This window comes from Pristiophorus japonicus, chromosome 1 (genome assembly GCF_044704955.1).
Source record: "Pristiophorus japonicus isolate sPriJap1 chromosome 1, sPriJap1.hap1, whole genome shotgun sequence".
Taxonomy (NCBI): Eukaryota; Metazoa; Chordata; class Chondrichthyes; family Pristiophoridae; genus Pristiophorus; species Pristiophorus japonicus.
In genome coordinates, this window is record NC_091977.1 from 393,243,967 (window position 1) to 393,257,208 (window position 13,242).

A 13,242-nucleotide genomic window follows, 5' to 3' on the forward strand; every position below is an offset into this window, starting at 1 on the left:
GAGATCGTGAATGCATTGGTTGTAATCTAACGAAATTTCCTGGATTCTGGGGAGGTCCCAGCGGATTGGAAAACCGCAAATGTAACGCCCCTATTTAAAAAAGGAGGCAGACAAAAAGCAGGAAAGTATAGACCAGTTAGCCTAACATCTGCCGTTGGGAAAATGCTGGAGTCCATTATTAAGGAAGCAGTAGCGGGACATTTGGAAAAGCATAATTCAATCAAGCAGAGTCAGCATGGTTTTATAAAAGGGAAATCATGTTTGACAAATTTGCTGGAGTTTTTGAGGATGTAACGAGCAGGGTGGATAAGGGGGCACCAGTGGATGTGGTATATTTGGATTTCCAGAAGGCATTCGATATAGTGCCACATAAAAGGTTACTGCACAAGATAAAAGTTCACGGGGTTGGGGGTAATATATTAGCATGGATAGAGGATTGGCTAACTAAGAAAACAGAGTTGGGATAAATGCGTCATTTTCCGATTGGAAAACAGTGACCAGTGAGGTGCCACAGGGATCGGTGCTGGGTCCTCAACTATTTACAATCTATATTAATGACTTGGATGAAGGGACCAAGTGTAAGGTAGCCAAGTTTGCTGATGATATAAAGGTGGGTGGGAGAGCAAATTATGAGGAGGACACAACAAATCTGCAAAGGGATTATGGGCTCGAACCTCCACTTTTGGGCTTATCGCCCAAAAATGGGCGTTATTTGTGATGTGGGCGTTAAAAAAGGGTTTTCAGATCGCCGACTTCTCGCCCATTCTCAAAACACCTAGTTTCCATTTTTGAAAATGGGCATTACCACGAGCGATATCAAATGGGCGGTCGTGTTAAATTTTTTTGACCTTCTACCGTAAAGTGTGGTCATCCTTAGCAATGACATGGAACGCTCAATTCCCGCGATTCAGGAGGTCAAGGGTCATCATGACATGCGCAGAAGAGAAGACGGAGATAGAGGGAATGAAGGCGTGTGTGGGTGTGGTGTGTGCTTTTCTGGCTGTTGTGGAAGGCACAACTGAGATTCACCAGTAGCAAAAAGCCTACTAAGCACCAAGAACATAGTTGGCACTGAGCTTTTGTCCAACAAATAAGGCATAACATGGAAGGAATGGAGAAGGCCCTATTGCTGGTAGCCAGGAACACTGGTGGCAAAGGGCTCCCAGTGGTCCCGGAGCACCGCACTGCACCCAAGGTGCCGCATCCCCATTGCCAACCACACGAGAGACAGCAGCAACATCTTGCTTCTGGCTTGGAGCACATTCTCACTTCGGGACCGTCCTCTCCCGTATCCGTCCAAGCAGCGCTTCGGCCGTCACCTCTCCCCCTCACCCCCCAATGACGCATCGCCTGAGGAGCTCCTCGGCCAGGTGGCTTGGAGTCAGGAGGGGAAGCGGAAGGGGTAGGGGTCGGGAGGAGAAGCGGGGAGGGGGGTGTGAAAGGATTGATTTGTACAGAAATACTGATGATTTCAGACTAATGTCCGGTTTAAATGTTTTTTATTTAACAAAACTTTGTAGCACATTTGCTCAGATAGCTGCACCATTACACGCTGGTGATTTCTTATCAAAGGGTATAATCACACTTAACTTCAATCAACTTAAACTTTAACTGTCACCAAGGTGATGCCCACCATTGATGTATGACCTGCACACCCAGCAGTATGTCAGCCTTGTAAATAACACCAACGTTCTTTCAGGCAAAGCGATCATTGATAAGCTCCTGACGTAAGGCTCTTGCAGCTATCATGCGACCATGGGCCCTTTCATGCGGTCTACAGGGGGGCGGGGACATGACTTCAGCGTCAGCCTGATTGGGCCGATGTCAGTGCCCGCCTCCTCATCCTCCTCTTCCTCTCTCTGGTGAGGTGAACTGTCAGACACATCGGGCAATTCTTGTCCCCTCCTGATATGCTCCATGCTACTTGGCTATCACCACGAATTGAGCTACCTGCTCAGGGTGGTATTATAGCTCGCCTCCTGAGTGGTCCAGGCATCTAAAGCGCTGCTTCAGCACTCCAATGGTTTTCTCCACGATATTGCGAGTTGCTCTGTGGCTCTCGTTGTACCGTCTCTCGGCTTCAGTGTGGGTGTCATGCAGAGGGGTCATCAGCCTGGTGGCGAGGCCATATCCTTTGTCACCAAGCATCCAGCATTGACCTTGTGGCTCATTGTTAAACAAATCAGATACAGTGCTCTCACGCAAGATGTGAGCATCATGGATGCTGCCCAGAAATTGAGCATTCACTGCCAGTATAATTTGCTGGTGGTCGACAACCAATTGGACATTCAGGGAATGGAATCCCTTGCGGTTCCTGAAAACCTCAGCATCCTGAAAAGGTGCCCACATCGCGATGTGCGTACAGTCTATTGCTCCCTGTACCTTGGGGAAGTTTGCAATTCTGGAAAATCTTAGAGCCCTCTCACTCTGTGCCTCCCTAGTCATAGGGAAGCTGATCAAGTCCCTCCTGCGTGTGTACAGGGCTTCAGTGAACCTGTCTAATGCAGCGATGGTGGCATGCTGAGAATGTCTGCAAATGTCTCCAGCTGTGGCCTGAAAAGAACCCAAGGCGTAGAACGACAGTGCCGCGGTGACTTTGACATCAACGAACAGTGCAATACTGATGGTGCTCGCAGGCTGCAGATCTGCCCTTATCAGCTGGCATACCTCAGTGATAACCTCTTTGTGGAAGCGCAATCTCCGAAGGCAGGTCGAGATAAGAATGCTTCTCCTTGTACTTGTGGGGGGTGTAATCTCTGGTCCTCCTCATCTGTCTATCACATCTTACATTGGGCACATAATGCAGTGGAGTGTTTCTTCAGCAATGTCGAGTCTGCTGCAGGTATTTGGTCACCAAGAGAGGGTGAGAAAGGACAGGCTCCATTGCAGTAGCTCTCTGTTTTCCACCAGTTGGTCACAAACACGGAATGTCCCGACGAAGACACATATTCAGTTCCAATCGGTCGCAGTATGGTCAAGATGTTTGTAGAGATGTTCACATCAACTCCAATGACCTGCAGAGTACATCCGATTTCCGCCAAGGTTGAAGCACAGCGACCTTTTAAAGGACGTGACGTGATCTAGAACATGGCATCCATAATACTGTGATTGATTCCGGTTAGTTCCACTTTTTGTGGCCGATTTTTTGGGCGAGCGATATTGTGGGCTATATGTGTGCAAGGTAGTGAAATTGACGCTGGGCGATCTGATGGCCGCTAGTTTCGGTAAATATACTCTTTACGGCAAAAAAAAGTGGGTGGGCGTTAATATTGAATCTCGCCGTTAAATCCATGCAGAAAGTAACGCTGGGCGATATGGGCGTTGAATTCGCCCATTCTGCTGATTCCGCCCCAAAAAAGTGGGCGGTAATATTTTTTCTCGGCGTTAAGCACATGGGGAAAGTAACGCTCAGCGATACGTTTCCGAAAAAAAGTTCCCGCCAGTTTCCATTTTATGCCAAAATGGACGATATATGGGCGTTATACATCATTTCAGCGGTAAAATGGGCGTTAAGTGAGCGTTAAGCATACAAAAAATGTGGAGGTTCTAGCCCATAGGCAGGCTAAGTGAGTCAGCAAAAATTTGGCAGATGGAGTATAATGTGGGAAAATGTGAAGTTATCCATTTTGGCAGGAAAAATAGAAAAGCAAATTATACTTTCTTTGTGCTAGGTATGACTCCAGCCAGTGGAGTGTTTCTTCCCTGATCCTCATTCATTTCAATTTTACTGGGGTTCCTTGGTGCCACACTTGGTCAAATGCTGCCTTAATATCAAGGGCAGTCACTCACTCTTCATCTCTACAATTTGGCTCTTTTGTCTGTGCTTGGACCAAAACTGTAATGAGATCTGGAGCCGTGTGGTCCTGGCGGAACCAAACTGAACATCGGTAAGCAGGTTATTGGTGAGTAGCGCCGCTTAATAGCACTGTCAATGACACCTCCTATTAATTTGCTGATGATTGACAGTAGACCGATGGGGTGGTAATTAGCCAGATTGTTCATTTAAACTATTTGGCCGAGAAATTCGTGAATGCCACAAAAGCTGCCGATGCCACTATGTGCAGGTGTTAACAACCGCCGAAAATAGTGGCATTGGCAGGACCAAAAAATTGGCTCTGGGGTCTATTTACCAGTAGTCCAACGCTAACCTCACAGTGCAACGTCATCCTGGTGGAGTTCATTGTAGTGTGGCCATAGTGTCATTGCAGCTAGAACTGTCTTCTGTGAAAGCAAGGCTGTCATTTCAGAAATCAGTTTGCTGTTTTAAAGGGGAATTGAAGGTGTACAAGTTTAAGTTGCTGCACAATGTTAGTTAACAGGTGCATGAACAGAGCTCTTTATGTTATGTCTGGATAGTTGTTGACTGGTTTTATTAGCCATATATAATTATGAGTTTGGCTCATTTTGTAGCAAACTTGCTTCTGGATCAGAAGACTGTGGTTCCAGCCCCCAAACAGGACATGTTTGTAGTCTGAGGGACTGCTGCTGTCCTCCACATGAAACATAAACCAAAGAGCGTATTAAAGATGCCACAACAGTATTTGAAAATGAACAGAGAACAGGGTGTGACCAACATTCCTCTCTTTACCAAATACCATCAATAATGATTTTTCCCATTGCTATTTGTTCGACTTTACTGGCACAGGCACTGCACTTTAAAAGCATTTCTTTGAGTGAAGTGATGTTTTAATAAAGGCACTAATATGAATGTAATTATTGTTAAGACTAATTTGTTTTGAGCACAGCAGTCAGCAGTTGTTTTTCTAAAGCCGCATCTATTTATAGGGCTTTGATGACAAATTCCATGACTGTTACAGCACGATTATAGATGTGGCTCTCAGCTCCTTAAAGTTAAATTTATATTTGCTTCTCCTAATATGAGATTTAAAAATTCCACACGTAGAAAGCAAAGCTTTGAATGTTCCAGTACCCAGATTATAGAAAAATGTATAGCTGTTTTGAAACATTGCTTTATATTTTTAGCATGTTGTATTTAAGGTTTAAAACATGCATATAATGTGCACCTGAGGCCACTTCTGATCTGACACCCCTCTGAAACTAAGTTATTATGGGCTAGATTTTACACTTTTGTGCAGATCACCCAAAAATGGCCGTTATTTCTGGTGTGGGCGGTAAAAATGGGTTTTCAGATCGCCGGCTTGTCACCCATTTTAAACATTGGGTGTTACCGCAAGCGATATGAAATGGGCGTTAGCGTTAAATCTCTCTGACCTTCTAGCGTAAAGTGTCGCCGTCCTTAGCAACAGCATGGCAACGCTTGATTCCCGCGATTCAGGAGGTGAAGGGTCATCATGACATGCGCATGAGAGGAGATAGAGAGAGAGGGAGCTGAGAGGGAGTGAGGCGTGGCTGGGTGTGGTGTGACTGCTTTGGGAGGAAGGAGGGAGAGTTTAGAGCTTTATAGAAAATTGTGCAAAAAAAATTAGCAGTTACCAGCCAGATATTTTCCCGAATTTCGTGTCTATAATGGAGGGAGAAGAGGAGGCAACACAGCATGCTGTGGAGACTGACGTTGGCGAGAGCAATGAGCTGGAGAGGAACACATTGGAGGACGCAAAAGAGCCAGGAGGTTCTCGGACGAGGAAAATGCCTCCCTCCTGCAGGAGGTCGCATCACGCTGGGGTGATTTGACACACGGAGGGCGTGGGAAGCCCACTCCAAAGGCCGAGATAGCAGAGGTGGTCGCGTCGGCGACCAACGAGGTGCCTGAGGGCAACCAATGCCGTAAGCGATGGAACGACCTTGTCGCATCCGCAAGAGTAAGTATTACATTTATTTACATGTACTTATGTATTTATATAATTTGATTTGTAAGAGCCATGAGTGACTATTATCAGATGTGAGGTCTTTCACTTTTACCGGGAATGTTGTACTCAAAGCCTGCGGTCACGATGCATGTCTTTAGGTAAAGAATGATCATTATCATAATAATCATGATTACACCTGTCGGTTATGTGTTGTATCAGCCTCTGTGACAGTCATCATCATCATCATAGGCACTCCCTCGGAATTGAGGAGACTTGCTTCCACTCTTAACATGTGTTCTTAGGTGGCTGTACAGTCCAATACGAGAACCACAGTCTCTGTCACAGGTGGGACAGATAGTCATTGAGGGAAGGGGTGGGTGGGACAGGTTTGCCGCACGTTCTTTCTGCTGCCTGCGCTTGATTTTTGCAAGCTCTCGGCGACGAGACTCGAGGAGCTCAGCGCCCTCCCGGATGCACTTCCTCCACTTAGGGTGGTCTTTGGCCAGGGACTCCCAGGTGTCAGTGGGGATGTTGCACTTTATCAGGGAGGCTTTGAGAGTGCCCTTGTAACGTTTCCGCTGCCCACCTTTGGCTCGTTTGCCGTGAAGGAGTTCCGAGTAGAACGCTAGCAATGATATCACGCAATGATCTCATGCCATGATCTCATGCCATGCCGTCCTGTTACCTTTTATAGAAGAAGCTATCGACGATTAGGTCCGAGCAGAGGCGAATGGGTGGGGGGCCACCAGTCACCAGTGACATCACTGACATGGAGGAGTGGGTGCTCACACTCGTGGGGAGGCACCCGCGGACAGCCACGCAGGCAGCTGCAGGCCCTGAAGTGATGCCACGTGCGTAAACTATACACTATTGCGTGATCTAAAGTCCATTGAAGCCGCACCCACTCATATCCGAACAATAATATATGATAGATGTTTTCTAAAATTGTCCTATAAATAATGCTGACCTCATGAGAATCATTGCAATGCACAATGTGTTGATGGTCATGAAATGTGACTTCTGTGAAAATTTTGATAGCGGTGGTGCTTTTGTCATGCAAATGCTGTGTGTTGCGCTGGAATCACCTTGTGACCCTAGCACCCCCTTCTCCTCTGTGTTTTGCAGCTCAGCCAGCAGTGCGGTCCCAAGGCAAGACCACAGAGGCCAGAAGGTGGGGGTGTGGGGCCGGACTCGATGGACGATCCTACATCTGGTGCTGAGGAGCTCCGATTCTTGCCCGTCAATCCGCTGGGTCTGTTCTCTACGGCTGAGAGCGCGGACTTTGAAGAATCTGCATCGCCAGGCTCCAGAAGTTATTCCACCCCCAAGGCCACCGAGTGCTCCTCCGGCCATTCCCGCCTCCACTCTGGAGGTACCGGACCCAAGCACCTCGCCACAGGGCACCCCATTTGTTCCCAGGATGGTGCCGACCCCGCGGAGGTTTCGTGGACGCGGCAGGTCTGGTCCACGAGTGCCAGATGAGAGGGGAGAGATGGTAAAGTTGTCAAGGAGAACTGTAGACATTAGTGACCAGATCCTAAATGCACTGGGGGCATATCCCGACACCTGGCCAGCATCTCTGGCACCATGACGGAGTACGTTCCGCAGATGGCGAAGGCCCTGGAGGTGATAGCTAGAAACACTGTTGGCACAGGCCTCCCAGTGGTCCCGGAGCGCGGCACTCCACCCTTAGGTACCGCACCACCAGTGCCAACGACAGATGAGAGGCAGGAGCAATATCCTGCTTCTGGAGCCGAAAACGTTCCCACCTCGGTACCCCGCCCCCGCTCCCATACCCGTGCAACCACCGGCTCTGCCTTCATCCTCCCCAATGAGGCACCACCTGAGGAGCTCCTCGGCCAGACGTTGTGGAGCAAGGAGGGGAAGGGGTGTAAGTGGGGAGAAGAAGGGGAGGGGGGAAGGAAAGTGAGGTGTATGTCTGCAGGTGATGGCTTTGTTATATCTCCATCTCGGTGTCTGAAATTTGTTGTTATATATGGGGGGGAAGGGGCCACCCTCCTGGTATGCATTTGTGTTCTGTGTTGCTGGACATGTTGACCATTTGATTAATGTCAATGTTCTAAAAAGTGTTGTGGGGTTGGGTGGAGGTGGTGTGTTTTTGCTCGTGATACTTATGATTTCAGACCAATGGGGGGTATTAAATGTTTTTTATTCAACATAACCTTGTTGCGCATTGTCTCAGATAGCCTGGACCGTTACACACTGGTGATTCCTTAACATGAAAGGGTATAATTAAACTTAACTTGAATCAACTTAAACTTTAACTGGCACCAAGGTGATGTCCACCATTGATGTCTGAGCTGCACACAAACAGCACGATGTCAGCTTTGTCAATAACAGCAACATTCTTTCAGGAAAATCGCTTATTTATGAGCTCCTGACGTAAGAGTCTTGCAGCTATGTAGCCACCATGGGCCCTTTCCTGCGGTCTGGAGGGGGTCGTGGGCATTGTTGCATAGTCAGCCTGATTGTCTGGTCCAAGGTCAGCGTCCAGCCCCTCGTCATCCTCTTCCTTTCTCTCCTGAGGTGGACCATCAGTCCCTTCTGGCAATTCTTAGCCCCTCCTAATAGCCAGGTTGTGCAGCATTGAGCACACGACCACGAATTGAGCTACTTGCTCAGGGTTGTATTGCAGCTCCCCTCCTGAGTGCTCTAGTCATCAAAAGCGCTGCTTAAGCACACTAATGTTTTTCTAGACCACATTGCGTGTGGCTCTGTGGCTCTTGTATCGCTTCACGGCCTTGGTGTGGGTGTTACACAGGGGGGTCATCAGCCAGGTGGCTAGGCCATGTCATTTGTCACCAAGCATCCAGCAATGTCCTTGTGGCTGACTGATAAACATGTCAGAGACAGCGCTCTCACATAGAAACATAGAAAATAGGAGCAGTAGTAGGCCATTCGGCCCTTCGAGTCTGCATCGCCATTCAATATGATCATGGCTGATCCTCTATCTCAACACCACATTCCCGCTTTTTCCCCATACCCCTTGATGCTTTTTGTTTCTAGTAATCTATCTATCTCCCTCTTAAATATATTCAGTGACTTGGCCTCCACAGCTTTTTGTGGTAGAGAGTTCCACAGATTCACCACCCTCTGAGTGAAAAAATTTCTCCTCATCTCGGTCCTAAATTTCCTACCGCGTATCCCGAGACTGTGACCCCTTTATTATGTCTGCAATTACTATCGAGTAACTCCACGAGGTCTTATACTGTGAGTAAGAGCTGTGTGAGTTCAGTCCATTTAATACGACTGCAAAGTGAGGAGCAGCACGACTGGCTGCCATTTATATCCCCTGCACAACATGGCAGGAAACCCCTGGGCCTCCAACAGCAGCGCCTTTGGTATTCCGCAGCTCTACCCATAATGATTCCACATCATCAAAGCTAATGTCCTTCCTTACTATTGCGTTAATTTCCTCTTTAACCAGCAATGCTACCCCACCTCCTTTTCCTTTCTGAATGTTGAATACCCCTGGATGTTGAGTTCCCAGCCTTGATCACCCTGGAGCCATGTCTCCGTGATGCCAATTATATCATATTCGTTAATTGCTGTCTGCGCAGTTAATTTGTCCACCTTATTACGAATATTCCTCGCATTGAGGCACAGAGCCTTCAGGCTTGTCATTGGAGTTCAGAAGGATGAGGGGTGATCTTACAGAAACATTTAAAATAATGAAAGGGATAGACAAGATAGAGGCAGAGAGGTTGTTTGCACTGGTCGGGGAGACTAGAACTAGGGGGCACAGCCTCAAAATACGGGGGAGCCAATTTAAAACCGAGTTGAGAAGGAATTTCTTCTCCCAGAGGGTTGTGAATCTGTGGAATTCTCTGCCCAAGGAAGTAGTTGAGGCTAGCTCATTGAATGTATTCAAGTCACAGATAGATAGATTTTTAACCAATAAGGGAATTAAGGGTTATGGGGAGCAGGCGGGTAAGTGGAGCTGAGTCCACGGCCAGATCAGCCATGATCTTGTTGAATGGCGGAGCAGGCTCGAGAGGCTAGATGGCCTACTCCTGTTCCTAATTCTTATGTTCTTATGTTCTTAACACACTTTGCCCCTTTAGAATTTTGCTGTAATTTTTGATTTTTTGATTTTTGCCTTGTGTTTCTCTGCCCTCCAGTTTTAATTTTCTTCTTTCTATCTTTTGCTTCTGCTCCCATTCTACTTCCCTCTGTCTCCCTGAATATGTTCCCATCCTCCTGCCATATTAGTTTAACCCCTCCCCAACAGCACTAGCAAACCCTCCCCCTAGGACATTGGTTCCAGTCTTGCCCAGATGCAGAACATCCGGTTTGTACTGGTCCCACCTGCCCCAGAACCGGTTCCAATGTCCCAGAAATTTGAATCCCTCCCTTCTGCATCTCTCCTCAAGCCACGTATTCATCTTAGCTATCCTGCAATTCCTACTCTGACTAGCACGTGGCACTGATAGCAATCCTGAGATTACTACCTTTGAGGTCCTACTTTTTAATTTAACTCCTAGCTCCCTAAATTCAGTTTGTAGGACCTCATCCCATTTTTTTACCTATAACTTTGGTACCGATATGCACCACGACAACTGGCTGTTCACTCTCCCTCTCCAGAATGCTCTGCAGCCGCTCCAAGACATCCTTGACCCTTGCACTAGGGAGGCAACATGCCATCCTGGAGTCTCGATTGTGGCCACAGAAACGTCTGTCTATTCCCCTTACAATAGAATCCCTTACCACTATAGCTCTCCCACTCTTTTTCCTGCCCTCCTGTGCAGCAGAGCCACCAACGGTGCCATGAACTTGGCTGCTGCTGCCCTCCCCTGATGAGTCATTCCCCCCCCCAGCAGTACCCAAAACGGTGTATCTGTTTTGGAGAGGGAAGACCGCAGGGGACCCCTGCACTACCTTCCTTCCACTGCTCTTCGTGCTGGTCACCCATTCCCTATCTGTCTGTGTAACCTTTACCTGCTCACTAAATGTGCTATTCACGGCCTCCTCAGCATCGTGGGTGCTCCAGAATGAATCCACCCGCAGCTCCAGTGCCGCAAAGCGTTCTGTCAGGAGCTGCAGCCGGATACACTTCCCGCACATGTAGTCGTCAGGGACACTGGAAACGTCCCCGAGTTCCCACATAGAACAGGAGGAGCATGACACGTGTCCAACCTCTAGATTAACTTAACTTGTCAACAACAATGATAAAGGTTACCTACTGATAAAGGAAAAGAAAAAGAAAAACTACTCACCAATCACCAGCCAAACACTTACCCCCTTGGCTGTGACATCACCCTTCGATTTCTTTCTACTTTTTTGCCTTCTCTCCCTTCTGCAGCTGCACCAGCTGGCCCCCTCCTCGATGCTGCCACTGGCTGCTCCCCGCCTGTTGAGCCTTTTATAGGCCTCCTCGACTGCCTCCTGGTTATCTGTGAATCGTAATTTGGTTTGGTCCAAATGTTTTCTGCACATTTGACCGTTAAGCAGCTTGACAACAAACGCCCTATTCCCCTCCTTGGCTAATACACTATCGGCGACCCATTTGGGCCCCTGACCGTAATTCGGCACAAACACAGGGTCATTTACGGTGATGTCGCGTGATACAGCCGCGTGATCATGGTACGTGTTTTGATGATAGTGATCAGGTGGAAACCAGGCGTTGAGGTCAGGGTGTACTAAGGAGATCCTGGTTTTGAGTGCTTGTTTCATTAGTAATTCTGCAGGGGGAACCTCGGTAAGTGAGTGGGGTCGTGTCTTATAGCTGAGCAGTACCCGGGACAGGCCGGTTTGTAAGGAGCCTTCCGTGACATGTTTCAAGCTCTGCTTTATAATTTGGACTGCCCGCTCCGCTTGGTCGTTGGATGTAGACTTGAACGGGGCAGATTTGACATGCTTGATGCCATTACGGGTCATGAATTCATTGAATTTCGAGCTGGTGAAGCACGGACCATTGTTGCTGACAAGAATATCGGGCAAGCCATGGGTGGCAAACATGGCCCTGAGGCTTTCAATGGTGGCTATGGACGTGCTGGATGCCATTATAGCATATTCAATCCATTTGGATTAGGCGTCCACAACAACCAGGAACATCTTTCCCAGAAAGGGGCCCGCATAATCCACCTGGATCCTGGACCATGGTTTCGAGGGCCAGGACCAGACTAAGTGAAACCTCCTTGGGAGCATTGCTCTGTTGTGAGCACATGTTACACTGGTGCATGCATGACTCCAGGTCCGAGTCAATGCCGGGCTACCAGACGAGGGACCTGGCGATAGCCTTCATCATGACTATGCCTGGATGGGTGCTGTGTAGGTCACGTATGAAGGTTTCCCTGCCTTTGGCAAGATAACACGGTTGCCCCATAAGAGGCAATCTGAATGGATCGATATTTCGTCTTTACGACGGTGAAATGGCTTGATCTCGCCTTGCATGTCTCTAGGGACTGCTGACCAGCTCCCATTGAGGACGCAACTTTTTACAAGGGATAGCAGAGGATCCTGGCTGGTCCAGGTCTTAATTTGGCGGCCGTTACGGGTGACCCTTTGGTATCAAAGGTATCCATGGCCAGTAGCAGGTCTGCAGGCTGTGCAGTTTCCACCCCGGTGGTGGGCAACAGCAGTCGGTTGAGAGCATCAGCGCAGTTTTCAGTGCCTGGCCTGTGGCAGATCACATAGTCGTAGGCAGACAGTGTTAGTGCCCATCTTTGGATTTGAGATGAAGCATTGGTGTTTATGCCTTTGCTTTCCGAAAACAATGAGATTAGGGGCTTGTGGTCCGTCTCTAACTCGAACCTGAGTCCAAACAAATATTGGTGCATCTTTTTTACACTGTAAACACAGGCTAAAGCCTCCTTTACGACCATTCTGTAGCCTATTTCGGTCTTTGATAGGCTTTTGGATGCATATGCAACCGGTTGGAGCGTGCCCACTGCATTGGTTTGCTGCAAAACACAACCGATACCGTACAACGACACATCACATGCTAAAACTAGATGTTTACATGGGTCGTATAACACCACAACTTACTCGAACACAGCAGGTTTCTGGCCTTCTCAAAGGCGGCCTCTTGATTTTTACCCCAAGCCCAGTCGTCTCCCTTGCGTAACAGCTTGTCCAACGGTTCCAGCAAGGTGCTCAACCCTGGAAGAAAGTTACCGAAATAGTTGAGGAGTCCCAGGAACGAGCGCAGCTCCATTACGTTTCGTGGTATGGGTGCATTCTTGATGGCCTCTGTCTTCGAGTCCGTGGGTCTGATGTCGTCTGCCACAATCTTCCTCCCCAGGAGTTCTACCTCTGGCACCAGGAAGACACATTTGGATCGTTTCAACCGGAGTCCAACTCTGTTTAGTCGACTTAAAACTTCTTCCAGGTTGTGCAGGTGTTCGGAGGTGTCGCGGCCAGTGATGAGGAAGTCGTCCTCAAATACGACGGTGCGTGGAACCGATTTCAACATGTTTCTTCGGAATATGGCTGCAGCCGAGCGAATCCGAAA

General features: G+C 48.2%; 1 protein-coding gene across 3 annotated transcripts in view; it reads left to right on the plus strand.

The window, feature by feature from the left end:
• Positions 1-13,242, plus strand: part of slco5a1 (solute carrier organic anion transporter family member 5A1) — a 315,264-nt gene that overhangs the window by 291,945 nt on the left and 10,077 nt on the right. The window contains exon 9 of one of the 3 annotated variants that reach the window (XM_070891318.1): positions 4,411-4,558. The exons of the other annotated variants lie outside the window; for them this stretch is intronic. Coding sequence (XP_070747419.1) covers positions 4,411-4,475 — 65 coding nt within the window. The 3' untranslated portion in view covers positions 4,476-4,558. Of the gene's footprint in view, positions 1-4,410; positions 4,559-13,242 lie in introns of those variants that run through there. 3 annotated transcript variants of the gene reach the window in all.